Source organism: Gastrolobium bilobum, unplaced genomic scaffold, assembly GCF_033153095.1.
Source record: "Gastrolobium bilobum isolate Gb01-03AN ecotype WA unplaced genomic scaffold, APGP_CSIRO_Gbil_v1 utg1211, whole genome shotgun sequence".
Classification (NCBI taxonomy): domain Eukaryota; kingdom Viridiplantae; phylum Streptophyta; class Magnoliopsida; order Fabales; family Fabaceae; genus Gastrolobium; species Gastrolobium bilobum.
The window spans coordinates 275,512-294,545 of NW_026898913.1; the positions used below are offsets into that span (position 1 = coordinate 275,512).

General features: G+C 34.8%; 2 protein-coding genes across 2 annotated transcripts; one reads left to right on the forward strand and one right to left on the reverse strand.

Annotated features, from left to right (window-relative positions):
- The first annotated feature begins 612 nt into the window (after positions 1-612).
- On the forward strand, positions 613-5,475 carry LOC133285336 (probable sulfate transporter 3.4). Its single transcript, XM_061482543.1, has 13 exons — positions 613-948; positions 1,066-1,114; positions 1,206-1,413; positions 1,495-1,666; positions 3,131-3,196; positions 3,302-3,415; positions 3,524-3,640; positions 4,073-4,199; positions 4,304-4,590; positions 4,702-4,892; positions 4,992-5,077; positions 5,156-5,232; positions 5,322-5,475. The coding sequence occupies exons 1-13, from the start codon at positions 613-615 to the stop codon at positions 5,463-5,465; spliced, it is 1,974 nt and encodes a 657-aa protein (XP_061338527.1). The 3' UTR covers positions 5,466-5,475.
- A 1,337-nt stretch (positions 5,476-6,812) lies between these two features.
- Positions 6,813-8,609, reverse strand: LOC133285337 (uncharacterized). Its single transcript, XM_061482544.1, has 3 exons — positions 7,966-8,609; positions 7,435-7,661; positions 6,813-6,949 (listed from the first exon to the last, which is right to left on the reverse strand). The coding sequence occupies exons 1-3, from the start codon at positions 8,187-8,189 to the stop codon at positions 6,942-6,944; spliced, it is 459 nt and encodes a 152-aa protein (XP_061338528.1). The 5' UTR covers positions 8,190-8,609; the 3' UTR covers positions 6,813-6,941.
- Positions 8,610-19,034: the final 10,425 nt, after the last annotated feature.

Consider the following 19,034-nt stretch of genomic DNA (forward strand, 5'->3'; position numbering starts at 1 on the left):
TAAGTCTATAAGAGATAATTATTATCTCATGCTACATGAAAAACTATTATCCATAATTTTAACCGATGAAATTCTATGCAATTGTTTTAAAACTGGGAAAAAAATACATAAAGAGAAATCTCTTGAACCAATTAAAAAAAAAACCATCAACTAGTTAAGCATTATAAGTATGAATGATGAGTTTTATAAGAGTTATGTTGTAGGAAAAGTAATTGTGTAACGTTATAGAGATTCGTTTTGCGTGTGTAGTTTTTTTTTTTGTTTCAAAAAGTGTAAACTCCACAAAATATTATATGTCTAAGAAACTTTTTTTTGTGTGATGTTAAATGATAAATCCAAACCTTTCGTTAATCATTAACAAATGTATAAAGTGTAACAAGAAAAACGAAAGTACGGTAACAATAACCTACAACATTATACGAAGTGACGAAGGTGGCCCTACACGTGGCAATAACAAGTGCCCAATAACTAAGACATGAACCACCAACCAATGTGCCAACAGTGACTTGTTTGTCTTCGCTTCAATTCTGTTTCCCTCTCTATAAATTGGCATTTCACGGTGTGTTTGAAGGCAAGAGAAACCGCAAAAAATAAAAAATAAAAGAAGAAGCAATGGGTGTGAACTCCAACAGAGTAGAGCACTTTGATCACCATGAAACAACCACCATAAAAATCCAAGAAGAGATACCAATGCCACCATTGGAAATCCACACAGTGCGGTTGCCACCACATAGAACCACACTCCAGAAACTAAGACAAAGACTCTCCGAAATCTTCTTCCCTGATGACCCTCTCCACCGTTTCAAGAACCAAACTTGGTTCATGAAATTGCTTATTGGCCTTCAATACTTCTTCCCAATTTTCCAGTGGGGTCCTGAATACAACCTTACCCTTCTCCGCTCTGACATCATCTCTGGCCTCACCATTGCTAGCCTTGCCATTCCTCAGGTCTAAACTTTATCATAATTTATATATTTATATATGTACTTGTTCTTATATATATTCATTCATATTTCAGAATTATCATAACATGTCTAAATATTTTAAACTGTGTCTTCTTTGCAGGGAATCAGTTATGCGAAGCTTGCAAATTTGCCACCTATTGTTGGATTATGTTAGTATTTACTGTTTCCGCGTGGTACTAGATTTATTGTAAATATGATGATGTATGTTTGAATCTGAAGTAACGTTTTCAACTGGTGCAGATTCTAGTTTTGTGCCCCCAATGATATACTCACTGCTTGGGAGTTCTAGACATCTTGGTGTTGGACCTGTTTCAATTGCTTCTTTGGTTATGGGATCAATGTTGAGTGAGGCAGTTTCTTACACTCGAGATCCAATTCTCTATCTGCAATTGGCTTTCACTGCCACTTTCTTTGCTGGTTTATTCCAAGCCTCTTTGGGTATATTCAGGTATTAAATGAAATCTTGCATCATCTTGTTATTTACTTAAATATTTCATGATTAATTTAACCCTGGATTCTCTCTATACAGGTTAGGCTTTTTAATTGATTTTCTCTCGAAGGCGACACTAGTGGGTTTCATGGCAGGTGCTGCGATCATTGTGTCATTGCAGCAACTGAAAGGGTTACTTGGAATAGTGCACTTTACTAGCAAGATGCAAATAGTTCCTGTATTGATCTCTGTTTTCAAGCAAAGAGACGAGGTACACAACTACACCACAAGACAAGCATCATATTTATTCGCAATTTACAATTTAAGAATGCTTGGAATAAAATATTTTAGGAATTAAGTTGGTATATAAATGAAATTTTTTATACACAGTAAGGATGTGCATGAGTCGAACCGAACTAAATTTTTTGAAAAATTGAACCGAATTGATTTAAATGATTCGGTTCAAAACTATTTCAATTCAGAAGTGGTTCAGTTTGGTTGGAAACGGTTCGGAACCAGTTCGGATCGACCCTATTTTGAAAAGAAAAAAATTTAAAATTTAAGAAATAAAGTTATAAAAATCAATTTGGTTCGGTTTGAAAACAGTTCGGTTCAGTTCAGTTCAGTTCAAAATGGTTCGGTTCTTAATCTGATTTTAAAAATCGGTTCGGTTTATGAACTGATTCTTTAAAAACGGGTTCGGTTCATAAACTATTTTTTAAAAACCAATTATTTTAAGGGCGGTTCGGTTTGGTTTATGGTTTGATTTAGTTTTTGGGTTATTTTGCACACTCTTATAAACAGTGTTGTAAAACAACTAGAAACCCATTTGAATTTGGTTGGATTAGATTGGATTTTATATGATATTAATTTTCGGAATTGATGTATTTGTCTATATTAATTAAATCATTTAACCTATTCTTGGCAAGGACAACAATTAAAACTTGATTTATAAATTAGTTCGAATTCTTTGCAATAGTATAAAACATTAAAACTTTTTTTTTTGTATAAATATAAAACATTAAAACTTGATCTCTAAATTAAATCAATTTTTTATGGGAAAAATGTGTATCATTTTAAAGGATGTAAATTTGTGTCATTTTAAGTGAGAGAAAAAGATAGATAAAAGATGAGAGAGAGTGGACAAAAAATTATAAAAGGTGTGGATCTCACCTCTTTGTGAGAGTGAAATGATATAAGTTATGTCCTTTAAGAGTACAAACATTTTTCCCATTTTTTATTGATTTGAAACATAATTTCTTGGTTTTGAAATACGAGTAAAGTTGAGAAATTAAAGAAACAAAAACAGCCATAAAAAATCAATTATTGTTTTGATGTTTTTATAGGTGAAGGCTAATACTCTGTAAAGCCACCTAGAAAATAAAATAACTATTCCCCACGACACGACTCCTTCAAACATTCTGATAGCACTGATTCTTTTTTAAGAATTAAGGCTATTATTGCACTCCAAGATTGCTAAGCTAAGGATAGCTATTTCTTTTTAGATATGCTTTCTTGGAGATTTGTATTAAAGAATCATATTCCAATTCATTTTTTCTTGGAGAACCATAGCAAAAGTTTTATAGTCAATTTTTCTTCCTTCAAATAATCCTACCATGAACTGAAGAGCTAGGGAATTAAGGGTTGCTTTTAAATGAAAGGTTCTTGTCCTAGTGTTGCAAGTTTACGCGTAAATACATGCAAGTTCACTAACATATTTGAGTAACTTGTGCAGTGGTCATGGCAAACCATTCTTCTGGGATTCGGCTTCCTGGTCCTCCTGCTGACAACAAGGCACATTGTAAATTTCTCTATCTTAGATAAACACATTTATTGAATCCACTGTCATTCGCTTTGGCTATTCATTTATTGTCTAAGACCTGACAGTTTTGAATCATTGCAACAGAGCTTGAAGAAACCAAAACTATTCTGGGTTTCAGCAGCTGCCCCATTGACATCAGTTATTTTATCAACCCTTTTAGTCTTCCTTCTGAAAAATAAGACTCATAAAATTGCAGTTGTAAGAAAGATACTTGATCGTTGTTTTTTTTCTTTCTTTTTTAACACATAAGAGATGCACAAATATAAGTTCTCTAACTAATAAGTACTCCTGTCTATTCTCCGGCAGATCGGGTACTTACCAAAGGGCCTTAATCCACCATCATCAAACATGTTATACTTCAATGGTCCTAACTTAGCTGTTGCCATCAAAACCGGCATTGTCACAGGGATCTTATCTCTCACTGTAAGCTGACCCAAAACTAGTAACACTTTTGTCTGTTGGTCAATGTGCCTTTATACTCAACTACATGTTACTTACTCATATTCAACCAAATTTCTTATGTTGATATATAGTGACAGAATCATTTGACAACGATGTTAAATTTAAATCCTTATATTTGATTTCCGCCAATCAACAGTTATCCTTCATTGGGAATCAAACTTATTAATTAATATTAATTCCCAATAAATAATAACCGTTGATTAGCGGAAATCAAAGGTTAAAATTTGGTGTCAAATTTCAAAATTTCACACCGGTGTGAAAGAATCCTATCCTTATATATATATATATATATATATATATATATATATATATATATATATATATATATATATATATATGCCTTTATACTCAACTACATGTTACTCATATTCAGCCAAATTTCTTATGTTTCAGGAAGGAATTGCAGTAGGTAGAACATTTGCAGCACTAAAGAACTACCAGGTGGATGGAAATAAAGAAATGATGGCTATTGGTCTTATGAACATGGCTGGCTCGTGCTCTTCATGCTATGTCACAACAGGTAATAATTCTCCTCTAATTTGAGTATTTGACCATATGACTAGTTATATTAATAGCATCAATGTTGAGAAAGTCTATATTCTTTTTTTAAAAATATACTTGCAGGATCCTTTTCTCGATCAGCTGTTAACTACAATGCGGGTGCACGGACAACAGTTTCAAATATAATCATGGCTGCGGCTGTTCTAGTGACCCTTCTGTTTCTGATGCCTCTGTTCTATTATACACCAAATGTTGTATTAGCAGCCATTATCATCTCTGCTGTGATTGGGCTAATAGATTATCAAGCTGCATATAAATTGTGGAAGGTTGACAAACTTGATTTCGTGGCCTGTTTGTGCTCCTTTTTTGGGGTTTTATTCATTTCAGTGCCTTTAGGCCTTGGTATAGCGGTAAGCTGATAATTCATTAAGCTGTTTCCTGTCATTACAAAGCTGAAATATAGTGTATGATACTGCTATTGCTATGTGATTAATACCAACTGTCTTGGCCAAAACCTTCAGGTTGCCATATCAGTCTTCAAGATCCTCCTTCATGTCTCTCGACCAAATACTTTGGTTTTGGGGAATATACCAGGAACACAATTGTTTCACAACCTAAACCAATACAAAGAAGCTTTAAGAGTTCCTTCATTTCTCGTTCTGGCTGTTGAGTCTCCAATCTATTTTGCTAATTCAACTTACCTTCAAGAAAGGTTATTTAGCAGATTTCTAGAATGTCAATTCGTGAATTTCAGTATATTGCTTTGAGTGAATCCATGATTTCATATGATTGAGAGCTTCTCCTGCCACAGGATACTGAGATGGGTTAGAGAAGAGGAAGAGCGTATAAAAGTAAATAATGAAAATTCATTGAAGTGCATAATTTTGGACATGACAGGTACATATTTCACTGGACTTACAACATTAGTTAGTTAAGGTTCGGGCATGTTTTGACTTAACAACATTGTTTTCTCAGCTGTCACAGCCATAGACACAAGTGGGCTTGACACTTTATGTGAACTTAGAAAGATGCTGGAGAAAAGATCACTTCAGGTACAGACACTAATTATTGACATTTCAGAAGGACTAAAGAATATCATTGTTTTCTTTCTAATCCCAACATTTACAATTGGCTACTGCAGCTGGTGTTGGCAAATCCTGTTGGAAATGTGATGGAAAAGTTACACATGTCAAAAATTTTGGATTCCTTTGGATTAACAGGAGTATATCTTACAGTGGGAGAAGCTGTGGCTGACATTTCATCATCCTGGAAAGCTCAGCCTTGATTTTCCATGAATGGCATTCTAGGACATGAGAAAGAGATATTACAGGAACCATCTATCCAACTTTTGGTGATAAACTCTTAACTCCGGAGTTTTTGCCTGCGAGATATGCTCTTCTTTATGTCTCTGGGACAGTCTAATTTCAGCTAGTAGAAACCCTAAACCAATATTAGTTCAAAAACAAGGATGATCCTGCCGGTCACTTATATTTTCTGCTTCTTTAGCAATTTTGTCTTTTGTTAGACGGAAAGAGCATCCAAGAGAGACATGTTATTCATGTAAAATATTTGAGTGAGAAATATGAATATAACTTTTAACGGAAGAACAAAGAAAGAATATAATATATAAACATAGTTTTCTATTCAGGCAACTTTTCTGTCACGATGACATGATACGTATGCAGATGCAGCAAGCCTGTAAATAAGAAGTCGGGATTGATTATGCCAGGAAAGAAGTAAAGAATATGAATAATTCGTAAGAAAGTTCAAACCCACAGCGTGTTAAAAAATGATTGAAAGATTTAAATAAATTTCAATAAGGTTCAAACCCACTTGCAGTTAATGTTTTTCTAAAGAAGAAGAATATCGTGAACCTCATATTAATATAAGTGGGGCTCGTTAGCAGAAGCACGGCCTTCGATGAACATTAAATATGAGGAATTTAACCTGCCCATGAGTTAATCAATTGTCTGTAGTAGTTTTCAGTCCTCACTTAAACAAGCTTTATTACCAAGACAAAAGGGAAATCAACAAACATGTAGTAGATATTATCTTTTAAGGTGGGAGATGAAGCAATGACATCAACATGCACTTCCAAGATTTAACGGAGACTTAGTTTAATGCCTCAGCTCAGCCCTCAATTGATCACCCACATATAAGTATTAACATTTGAAGGCAAGGAGAACATTCAAATCTTACAATCTCAGGCAAGAAAACCTATAAAGATCTGTATCAAGGCGAACTATGAAATGCACAAATGCTTTCGGTAATCGTACACAACAAACAGGAATTTTTACAAGATGCTTACAGGTTAACACCCTACACCAAGAAGTTATAGTGAAAAAGTGAAACTACCAATAAAACTAAACAGAGAAAGACAAATGAGTTACAAATTTATCGATCAATTAAGAAGTTAAAAGAAAGTCTAGGAAGTCCATTCTGCGTTCTGACATAACAACATCATTTCAAGTTATGGCACACAATTATATTTCCAAGATTTGAAACAGATCCAAGAACTCACAAAAGGGTAAAAAGAATAGAATAAGCAGATGATCTTGGTTAAAAGTAAGGAGGGGTGGGGTGAGAAAAAGAATAAGATCATCTTACACAACTATCGGACTTTCCTGAAAAATGGTCTACCTAGGCTTGTTGAGTTATATATGTTTAACTCTACAGCAACTAACGAAGAATACAAAGGAAAATGTAGTTCTCCTGTATCACAACTTTTTCTTGACTTCGAGAGTCAATTTACTTACGCCAATCAAACATCTGCAAGGAAATAGACTGTATTAAATTACAGGAATAGTCAACATGACAACATGTATTTGGTAAGATATTAACTTACTGCTAGGCAACACATGATAATGTCCACATAATCCCAATATTAAAAATAAAAAAAATCTTAATAAATGAATGATGTTAACTCAGAAAGACAGCACCTCTCACAGTATACAATAAGAAAATCAAATTGACACGACAATGTAAAGCACAATGCATAAATTAATGTTCTCTCCGGGCATAAACATTCCAAGTAAAAAAAGAGAACAAAAGAGAGAAAGAAATCAAAGGGTAGCACAACAGCTTGTTGTGATGTTAAATGCTTGCCTAACATTTTACTTTGACATACTTCTGAAGTAAAGCATAGAACAAAAAAAAGACATAATACAACATATAATGAATCACAGATAAACAAATTTTCAAATAACACATGTCCAATTAGCCGTTCATACATCCATAAAGGAGAAAGTTCTTACTTGAACGATATCGTGTTATCGGTATCTCCCGGAGTTCACGCCTGATGCACAGATATTCACCTAGCAGAGCCATCACTGCAATTCCAATAACATTCACAATCCACCATGTTATAGAGGAAGGCCAACCCCCATAGACAATGCATATAAAAAGATGAACGATGTACAGAGTGGCAGAAAAATCCAAGCACTTCTTTGCCCTTTCAATCAAATAAAGCATATACACTGCCCTGCATAAAAAAAGACAGCAGTGCAAGTCTTTGAGTTACTAAATAAATTCAGTTTACAAGCCTAAAATACATAAAATCCATAACATAACAGCAAAGAATGCCTCCCTTGGACCCCTCCTCGGCCCGAAATAATCACGGAAAAATAAGGTAAACGAATTGCATGTAATTAAATCCAAAACTATGATAATAATACTATTAAGGAGTAGAGTCATAATCATTATAGTCTCATGAATGGATGACAAGTAAGTCACAGAATATTAGGAGTTATCAATAGCCAGCAAGTTAAGTAAGATGGAAGTTTTACCCTGCAATGGAGGTGAAGAAAAAAGAAGCAATGACACACCAACCAGTGAGGGTAGAAGTAGTGATGGTAACAAAATCGAAGAAATAAACGAGGCTCATCCTAGATACGTGAGTTCCAACTAGAATGGACAAGAACAAGCCGAGAGTGATGTAGTACAAGCATTGGATGCAAACAATTTGAGCAACAATAAGACAAGGGTCCCATATCACCGAACCAAAGAACATGACGGCGTCAGCGTCACAATCCCAATCCTCCTAAATCCCTTCTTTCACCTTCAAAACGAATCAAACCCTAATCCCCCTAAAACTATTGCATTGCTACCCACTTCCCAATATTAAAAAAAGCAATCAAATTTAGAAACCCCAGTTCTCTTAAAAAAAGCTTCCAGCTCAAGCCACGCTTCATGTGCACTCAGATTTGGGTTCTGAAAGGGATAACTATTGATGAAAAAAAAAAATCACCATAGTATTCGAAAATCAAGACAGTTCGAATTTGAAAAACGGGGGAGAAGATTCCTACTTTCTTGCAAGACCGTGAGATTCGGATGAAGCGGAGGCACAATCTGACAGGTTGTGATTTGTACCGAAAACCTAATCGAGGAAAGAATGAATGAGATCGACGACACAAGGAAGTGGGGGTGGGGAATGGGGATGGAGAGATGATGATATTTTGGAAAGAGAATTTGCACCAAGCAAGTTCAAACTCCATGTGTCGTTTACCTCTATTATTGGTCGTTTTGACAATGCTCTAAAGACAAAAAAAATTAATATGCACTTAAGCGAGTAGATGTGTTATAATTTTTTTTTTTTATTTTTTTTTTTTTTGAATAAACCACGCTTAACATCTACCATTTGAATCAATTCCCTTTGTATGTGTTGTAATTTTAACATCTCCTTTAAAAGCTACATGTTTCCTCTAATTGGTCGTTTACCATTTTATTTTTTATTTTATTTTTTGTCCACTTTAAGGAATACAGAAACTTAAAAACTATGTAGGTTCGAACAATTTCGAGAAAAGACAAAAACTGCATTCACAGGCAACAATTCCTACTGTGTTGTTTCATTTGTACAATGCTACTACTGCAACATGGAAATGTTTGCATTCCGAAGTGATGTGAATAAAGTGCAACATCAACTGCCTTCCAAATAATTTCTTACAGGATAACGTTCTCTTAATTGAAATTTTTCCTTTTAGAAAGCTCTCCAGTTTCACTACGTTATTGGAGGTTTAGCCTTGCTTCTTCTGATATTCTTCCGGGCATTTACCGTGTCCTTGTTTTCACCTTCATCTTTCTGCAATTACTCGTTGTTAACAGCAACTTTTAAAGAGCTTATCTGCCTCTTCAAGCGCAATACCTCATCCTTGGCAGCAGAAGCTATTTCCTCACCCAATTACTCGTCTTTTGAGACTTGCTTCTCCAAAGTTTGTAGATCTTTGTTCAAACAAGTAATTCTTCCTTCAAATCCTCAGTTATGGTTTCAGCCCTTTTGTAGATGTCAATTAATTCTCTTTGTAAGCTATCACTGATTTCAAGAGCTGCTGTCAGTTCATGGGACATATTTTGCACCTCTGTTTGTGCTTTCTTCAAAGTGTTAGAAGAACTACGAAAGCCCAATCGGTATATAAAAGGTTCAAGGCTTTTATATAAAGAAAGTTACAAACTCACAACGATGCATTTGTTTAGATTATATGAATGGGTCTACGGTCTATTTACATCTACCTCGTCCATTTTACAAAAATAAACCTACCAAACTGGCATTTTAATTTGTCCAAGCAGACTTTCTTAGGATTTTAAAAATAATCATGTGGAGCAAGTTTGAATTTCTATTTTTTTTTTCTTTTCAGATACGGTCCTGCACCCCCCTTCTTTCCGGGCACTCATTTCAGTCCAACAAACTAACCAACTCATAACAAACTAACAAAAATTGATAGAGAGAGATATCTTGACTTGGTAAGAGGGATTAGTTTCACTCTTCTTTCGGTGACAGTGGCTTAATGCACCATCTATTTAAATGAGAATCTAGCTTTAGAGATTGTACTTCGATAATAAGATAGTTAGAAGAGATTGTGTGTGGATATCTCCAGATTATCTACCAAAAAAATGTACAAAAATTAGTAATGAGAGATACCTTGACTTGGAGTAGATTTATAGAAATTGGTAATGGGAGAAAGATTTTGAGAAGTGGGATAATTAGGAAAATTTATTCTAGGAAACAAGTGACTGAGAGAGAATGAGGAATTTATAAAGAGGGTTATGGGGCCTGGATGTTTGAGATTACGCCACTTGGTGTGGTAAGTTCCCAAAGGGGACCGTAGAACTGATATTAGGAAAGAAAAAAAATTAAAATTCAAATCAATTTCACAAGGTGAGCAGCAAAATTGGTATAAAAAAAATTAATTACCCTGAGTGGCCCGCGAAATTGATAACCGGAAAAAACTGAATTTCAAACCAATTACGTGGGATGGTGTCAGCAATAGGGATGGATAAATTGAGTCAATCTATCGAGTTGATTTGTAACCCACAAAAAATAAGACGGGTTGGAATGGCAAAAAATGTGCTGACAACTCGGAGCCAGCTCGAAAAAAATCGAGCCGATCCGTAGGTCAAACGGGTCAACTAAGCACCCATAAAATGGTACGCGAGACTATCTACTGCGTGTTCCAACACTTTGCTTCCTAGATGTTGTTTTTCCACTGATATGCAATACCTTTCCATCTGAAATTCCATTGGCTCCAATAATTCATAGCCACCTAAATTGAGGTTACAAGTTGAGTAAAAGAAATAAAATGACCGGGAGTGTTGGTGAGGCACATGTAGAGGTTTGATGTTGATGGTGTGGGCTGCTCTTGTTGGGAAATATACGACTTTTGCTGCAAGGATGGTGGATTTGCACCAAAAAGGCAAAGTTGTGGAAGTGTGAGCACCTTCGGCACATAGACTTTTTCTTTTCTCATTTTTTGAGAAAATTCATGAGTCAACTCTAACTCGGCTCGGGTTAGAATTTCTGGCTTGTTTTTTTTTTCGAGTCAATCCTATCTCAGCTCATTTTTCTCGGGTTACAAACGGATTAGGCCGGGTCAAGTCGGGTTGACCCGTTTTGTCAATCCTAATTAGCCATATTGGTTTTTTCAAAAAAATAAAGAGTTCCCAAAAAGAGATTTGCAGAACTGGTAAAAGCGGGCGGGCAAGCGGGCAGGCGGGGGAGACAGTTCCTTGGGAGATAGGGCCGGATCCAAACAACTCCACAAAAAATAATTTTGTAGGCATATCAAATGTGAAAAATGTAATTACAAAGATCAATAAAAATACACGAGGTGACCTTTATTTCTTGCACATAAAATATGAGGATATTTTATTGTGTTTTAATTTTTTTTTAAATTATTTTGTAGAGTAGTCAATAAAATGAGTGTTTTCTATTTTTTTTAAAAATTAAAAATTAAAACACAAAATAGAAACAATTAAAATATATTTTCTAAATTTGATTTAAAAACTAAAAAAAATATAATTTTTGGAATCATTTTTACGTAACAGGTATTATTTACAAGTTTTTTTATTTTCTTTTTTAAATTAAAAAACTGTTTTGAAAACAGAATTCAAACATGCCTTTGTCCCTAATTTTGTATTATTCAGAGAACTACTTTGCCAAGATGAAAATGTTTTTCTTTGATTATTGTAAAGTGAAAATAAAATGTACAACTTTTTTTTCCAAGCTAAAAGGTATTTGCCACGGCAAATTGTACTTTACATGATATGATGTAAAGCATAAGTTGGTACTAAATTTTTTTGGCACAAGTGATAAGGGCATAAGCCTTTTAAACACAGATTTTGAGTTTTAATTTTGAGAATAAAAAAAAAAAGAAATTTTGGAGAGTTGTCTTCGAAAAAGTTTAACAGTACTCCATAGAGATTAGTCTTCAGTTACGGCCGAAGAATATCTTTGAGTTTATTCAAAAAAAAAACAAAAACAAATTGATATGATATAAAAGGTTGAAATTATTAAATTAAAAAAGTATTTTTTTTTATTTTTTTTTATGTTGATATGATATAATGACATGCGTGCATTATAAATATTTTAATACACGATTCTATTTTTTGTAGAACAATATGGACAAATTAACGAGGAAAAGGTGCAAAGGGGAAAATATAGAAAAAGTGCAACGGAACCGCAAGAATGGAAGTTATTACTTGGAACTGGCTTGGTGGTTCGTAATTACAATACTTGGGGTTCTCCTCCTTCACATCAGAAATTAAATTGGGGCTTAGCCCCTCTTTATTTAAAAAAAAAAAAAAAAAAAAAAGCTATGATCGAATGGCCACACGAGAAAAAAAGACATAATACAACATATAATAAATCACAGATAAACAAATTTTCAAAAAAGACATGTCCAATTAGTCGCTCATACATCCGTAAAGGAGAAACTCACAGATCCTTTTATTTTTGAGCTAAAACCTACTTATAAGCTAAAGCTAAAAAAACGAGTTTAAAAAAAAAATAAGTTAAAAACTGTTTGGAAATTACATAAAAAATTTAGCTTAAAAGCACATATTTCAAAAAAATTATCTCTCTTTCCCTATCTTTATCACTCTTCATTTAAAAAAGCATACAATTTAAGAAAAACAACAGATACGAGCTTAAAAAAAACTCCTCCTAAAAACTTTTAGTTTTTAACTTTTTTCTTCATTATAAAAAAAAAAATTCGTTATAAAAGCTCTTCCCAAATCCGTAAACCATGTAATAGGTATCTCCCATAGCAATTCCAATAACATTCACTGTTGAGATATATAGTCTCACATTGGTTGTATGTGCCACTAATGTGGCCTTTATAAGGTCTTGGGCAGTCTCACCCTTTGAGCTAGTTTTTGGGGTGGTGTATCCAAGGTTCTTTACCTCACCCGTCCCCCGCTTTAAAAAGTGGAATTAAAATAAAAAGCACAAAGGTAAACCAAAAATTGGGCCTGTGCAATTCCACGCTTCTAGCCCAAAGGGCTCTTGCGTGAGGGGACATGTTGAGATATATAGTCCCACATTGGTTGTATGTGCCACTAATGTGACCTTTATAAGGCCTTGGACACTCCCACCCTTTGAGCTAGCTTTTGGATTGGTGTATCCCAAGATTCTTTCCATTCACAATCCGTAGACCATGTTATATAAAAAGATGAACGATGTACGAGTGGCAGAAAAATCCAAGCACTTACTTTGCCCTTTCAATCAAATAAAGCATATACACTGCCCTGCATAAAAAAAAGACAGCAGTGCAAGTCTTTGAGTTACTAAATAAATTCAGTTTACAAGCCTAAAATACATAAAATCCATAACATAACAGCAAAGAATGCCTCCCTTGGCCCCCTCCTCGGATCACGGAAAAATAAGGTAAACGAATTGCATGATTGTCAGCATGTAAATAAATCCCAAACTATGATAATAATACTATTAAGGAGTAGAGTAATAATCATTATAGTATATCATGAATGGGTGACAAGTAAGTCACAGAATATTAGGAGTTATCAATATAGTATCATGCTGTCAGTTCACGGGACATATTAGAAGAACTATGAAAGGAGCCCCGCATCGGTAAATTGAAAAGATTTTAAGTCTTTTATATAGTGAAAGTCACAGAATCTGTGGACACGACCGTTGGTTTAGATGATGTGAAGGGGCCCATGCAATTAAGTTGGGCTCAGGAAAGTCCCCCGGCCCCATTCTGCAGAGATGCAGGCCTGGTATAAGGTTTACTTCGAGCTGAATATTGCGTCTCACACTGCTCACACTGATGTGTGAGGGGCTGAGACAGGTGTGGAGCCTATGCATAATCCGCCGAAGGAGTTTGGCCGATGTCACAGACATTCATAATTGTCTTCGCGACTAACAGAACGGGGCTTACATCTACCTGGTCCATTTTTTACATTCATAATTTTTTTAAGGTATTTTCTGCAAAATTCCAATAGAATTTACCTTTTTCTTTCAAATTGTTTTGCTGTATCAGTCTTTGAAAGCTATTCTTCTAAAATAATTTATTTTAAATTTTCTTTTTACCTTAATTTCTCTCTCTCTAAATTTAATGACTTATACTCAAAAATCAATTTATTTTATTTTTTTCACAATTAAATTTAATCTTCTCAAATATCAACTGCTTTATTTTTTTATATTAAATTAGAGTTTATTAACCATACACCAAAAAAATATAGAGTTATTATTTAACGAAGCACAGAAACTTTTAATTTACCCTTTCCTAAGAGAAGAATTATATGGGTTGTTTCACTCATTTGGGGACTTTGTAATTATATATATGTTTTACATTTCGTACATCCAAAAAATTATTTTTCGGTGTGAGAAATTTAGTTTCGCAGCCTACCACCAAATAAAGTTGTGTTTTATTTTTTATTTATCTTTAAGGGAAAACTAGTATCGTGAGCAACTAAACATCACCCCATGGAACTGGCTCGAAATTCAATTTTTTTCCGCTACCAGTTCCGCAGATCGCCCGGAACTAAATTAGAGTTTTCTCTAAAACTAGTTCTGCGAACATCACCCTGCGGAGCAAGTCTGAATTCTCCTTCTCTTAGGGCACTCATTTCAGTCGCAACAAACTAACCAACTCCCCCTCCTATAAATACCTATATATCACTCATTCTACCAATTTCTCTCATCTCTTTATTACAAATATTCCCATAGTCTTCCCTATTCTCTTCTATATAAAGAGTTCAATTTACGCAATCATATAGTACAATGGTAAAATATATGAAGATATTGCAGGGTAGACGTTTTGAGAGTAAAACCAAAGGAGATAGACCTTACACGATCTAAAGTCAAAGATTGCTAAGAAATTGAATCTTAGAGCCAATCATTCCATGTCTCAATTAATAAAACTAAATTTGCAAATTAATAATATATGATTTGTAACATACTTTCATATGGCACATTCGAGCAACTTGGAGAAAATCGGCATACATGGCGTAAATATGGTATAATTTGAAGGAAATCTTAGATTTATGCGGAAGCAGTTTAGGACCTAGTACATTGGTATGCTTACCGAATCATCCTTGTTTCACAATTACCTCTCGGTGCGCAGGTCTCGTGTAGAATCTTCCCTTGTAGGATTCCTCTTCATGAACAACTCACCTCAGCGTCGCAGCACGAACAACCTCCTTGAAGCTGGACTGTGGCAGATCTTCCAAACTATCTCTCGAGGAGGAAGGGGAAGTGTGTGGGCACTGATTAGATTCTGAGCTTGCCTCTTTCTCACAAAAAAGACCTTAGAGGCTGATAACTTAAGAGGTACTATTTATATGGGTTCCAAGAAACCCTAGCTCATTGAGCTCTAGGTTCCTTGGGCTCTTCTCATACTAATACCCATTTGGGCTTTAGTAAAAGAGCAAACCCAACAATCTCCCACTTGCTCTTTTGGATACAAACTTGAGTCGTAAAACCCAAGATCATGTAACCCATAAGTCATCATCTATCCGAAAAATACCCCATCCCTTGTCTCAAGCTAGCTTGGGGATCTACCATCTGTTATTAATCAAGGCTCCTGATAATCAACGAATGATTATCTAATTCGGTGCTACTCCACTAAAAGCCCGAACTTGAACTCCAAGATTAACAACACTTATAACATGAATATGCATCGCCCCTTTGTAGAATGTCTATAATTGATTGACAAGTTTTCTGTAACTCAATCAATTATTTATTCTCTTGACTATGATAGTTTCTCTGATGGATTACATGCACTGGCCAGTGTCTTTAATATCCAAGTACCGAAACATATCAAGGGGACATATCCTACAAATTTCATGTTGTTTATCTCATAAATACCGATAATCAAATAATCTCACTCCCAAAATACCGAGTTATTGGTCGTCAATAGATCGAACCTCACCCGTTGGTAAATCAAAGAATGAAAACTATTTGATTACCTATTTATAATAAACTCAGGATTAAGAGCAATCACATAACTATAGTTAACTGGAGATTTGATACCTTATGACAGAAAAACAACCTTAATCAAATCTGTCCTTGATCCTTTCAATGTGAATGTTAATTCACACCAATATTTTACAATGATTCGGACAAAACCATTTCATAAAATATTGCAGCCTAAATAAAGTGCCCAACTTTATTTAACGGATGTGACTCCATTCATCAATTGTGAGAACCTATGATCATGTCCTCCATGAACGTATCCATATGATCATATACTACACAAATTGATCCGGACCTTTATGTTTGTAAATAGTGCGCAAAATAAATAAATAAAACCTTATTTATGAAATTCAGAAAATTATTTTATTGTTTCATCGTCTTACTCCAAGAGCACAATGAAACCAATAACTCAAACTTGCTTAATGCAAGTCTGGGATCCTCCTAAGACCCAAAGAAGTAACATGCCTCTCGAACACAAGTTCAGGCAAACTCTTAGTAACTGGGTCTGCAAGATCCACCTCTAATGTTATCTGAGTTTAGTGAAAAACTCATAGCTCGAGGTTGATTTTCTTGAGTCAATATCCACTTGAAATAACTGAATTTTTGAAAACTCAGCTTTTCAAGACTCCCACTAGAATATACCAGCATATAATCTCTCGTTCTCCAAAGATACTTGAGTACATGCTTAACAATAATCTAGTATTCCTCTAGGTTCAAAATGGTACTATCTCACTACTCCCACTACGTGACAGATGTCTGGTTTAACGCCCAACATGATATGCGTGAGTCTACCTTTGCCAAAGCATAAGATATCTTGCTCATGCATTCTTCCTTCTTAGAAGTCTTTGGTCACTCCTTAGGAAGATGAATTCCACATCTGAGAATTATAATTCTTCTCTTAGAATTCTCATGTTGAATTTTGAGTTTTGTCAATGTAAGTAGCCTGAGGTAATGCCAACAACTTATTCTTCCGGTCTCATAAGAGTTTTATACCAAGAATATAATTGGCTTCCCCAGTACTTCCATACCAAAACACTAACTTAGCCAACTCTTTATGCTTGATATTACCTCCACATTGTTTCTAATAAGGAGCATATCATATACATAAAGTACCAGAAAAACTATTGTCTTCCGTTGTATCCTTTACATACAAATACACATCATTCATCAAGGTTCTCTCAAAATCAAAATTTTGATAACCTGATCAAAAATGATGTTTCAAGACCTGGATGCTTGCTTAAGTCTATGAAATAGACTTTCACAACTTGCATACCGTGTGTTCCTACTTATTTGCTATAAACCCTTTTGGTTGTTGTATGTAGATATCCTGACATCCAACTCCCAAAATGAAATCTCATAATTGAGACTTATAGCAACTAAGAGAATCTGGATAGATTCAAGCATGGCGTCTGGCAAAAAATGCCTCCAAGCTAGCTTTGAAGGTTTTCACCTTTCTGTCCATCCTCTCTTTGCCTTTTATGTCCACATGCACCTTATGGGTTTTACCCCTCTTGGTGTCTTTACTAGGACCGAACGGAGTTGAAATACAAGTATTTTATCTCATTGTTCATAGCCTGAGCAACACTTGATCAACAACATCTTCTAGTGCGTTATCGTAACTAGTAGGATCAATATCACTCAACAAGAGACAACTTGAGAGTTAACAAGGTTCTCTCCCACTTATCCTTGATATTGTTCCTTTACATGTGATACTAATATTTCTACTAGTTTCACTTATATATTATCATGTTGAATTTCCAATCATGGTTCTCTTGTTTGTTCACTTAGAGATATATCTATCCCCTCTTGAACAATCAAGGGAACAGTGGATGAAGCTTCTAGAGATTCTGGAAATTCTTGATCTGAGATAAATCTCATCAAGAATAACCTAACTTAAGAGCTTATAATTTCTTATCTAGTCCTCCTTTAAGAAAATCATGTGAGTGCTCACTTAGATTATCTTGTCCTTAAGACTAAATAAGAAATCATCCCTAGTTCTCTTAGGGTAGCCAAAAGATATGGACTCTTCCATACAAGATTCCATCTCATTTGACTGCTGTTGTAAGACGTGTGCCGTAGCACCCTAAATCCGAATATGGTTTGATCTGGGCTTGCACCCTTTCCATAATTCTTTAGGTGTCTTTACAACAAACTTTGACGGAACCAAGTTAAGAAGGTAGATTTCCTTCTCTTAGGCATCTCCCTTGAACAACATTGGCAAAGATGAATAACTGAACATGATCTTCACCAAGTCTAGAAATGTTTGATTTTTGCATACTGCAACTTCATTCAACTAACGCGTTCTTAGAGTTGACAGTTACGAAAACTATCCCCTCTTAAATCAGGTAAGACCTGAAATTACCAGACAGGTAGCCAAACACTTTATTAGACCAAAGTGTTTTGATTTGAACACCTTCATGCTTTTCTGCCTCAGACTAAACCTCTTGGAAATTTCCAAAAGCTTTAGACTTATGGCGCACTTGGTTCATCTATCCAAATCCAGAGTAAACATTCATATAATGAAGTACTCATCACCTCTTCTGGTTTGAACGCTAAGTGGTCCACATACTTTAGTATGTACCAATTCCATTTGAATAGTTGCGCAAACCTTTTTGGCCCTTGTAGGATTGCTTGGCCACTTTACCTTCCAAATAGGACTAGCATGTAGCTGTTAGTTAAAAGATTATTGAACTTTCAGTCCCTCTTTTAACTAAAACATATTCTCTACTTGAGATAATGTGACTCAATCACAAAGGCCAAAGTTATGTTTCATTTGAAACTTTTATTTCTTTGGTGAAAATCCTTGTTCGTCATCCTTTCCATTCAACACAAAAATTTAGGGGGTATAGGACAAAGGTAATAAAGACTATTTAAACAATGTACCAGAAAAAACAAGACGAAGATGAACTTCGAAATGTAACTGAGGAATCAATTGCATTGTCAACCCATGTTTTAACCAAAACAACTAACAAAAATTGAATTCCTCTTGAAATCTGGAACAAATAAACAGTCACCCAAAATCATAGTCTTATTAATAACTTGTCCTACTGCAAATGCAGACCCAAGTTCCCAATTTCAAGCTTAAAATATCTATGTCCATTGCTGACAAGTATGCCATGTTTGAACTACTACAAAGAGTAACAAACA

Excerpts from the sequence above, each read along its gene's own strand:
- LOC133285336 (XM_061482543.1), top strand. The coding sequence starts at position 613 with ATGGGTGTGAACTCCAACAGAGTAGAGCACTTTGATCACCATGAAACA. Across the intron at positions 3,197-3,301 it reads TGCTGACAACAAGGCACATT|AGCTTGAAGAAACCAAAACT; the intron begins GTAAATTTCTCT and ends TCATTGCAACAG. Across the intron at positions 3,641-4,072 it reads CAGGGATCTTATCTCTCACT|GAAGGAATTGCAGTAGGTAG; the intron begins GTAAGCTGACCC and ends CTTATGTTTCAG.
- LOC133285337 (XM_061482544.1), bottom strand. The coding sequence starts at position 8,189 with ATGTTCTTTGGTTCGGTGATATGGGACCCTTGTCTTATTGTTGCTCAA. Across the intron at positions 7,662-7,965 it reads TTCTTCACCTCCATTGCAGG|GGCAGTGTATATGCTTTATT; the intron begins GTAAAACTTCCA and ends TTTTTTATGCAG.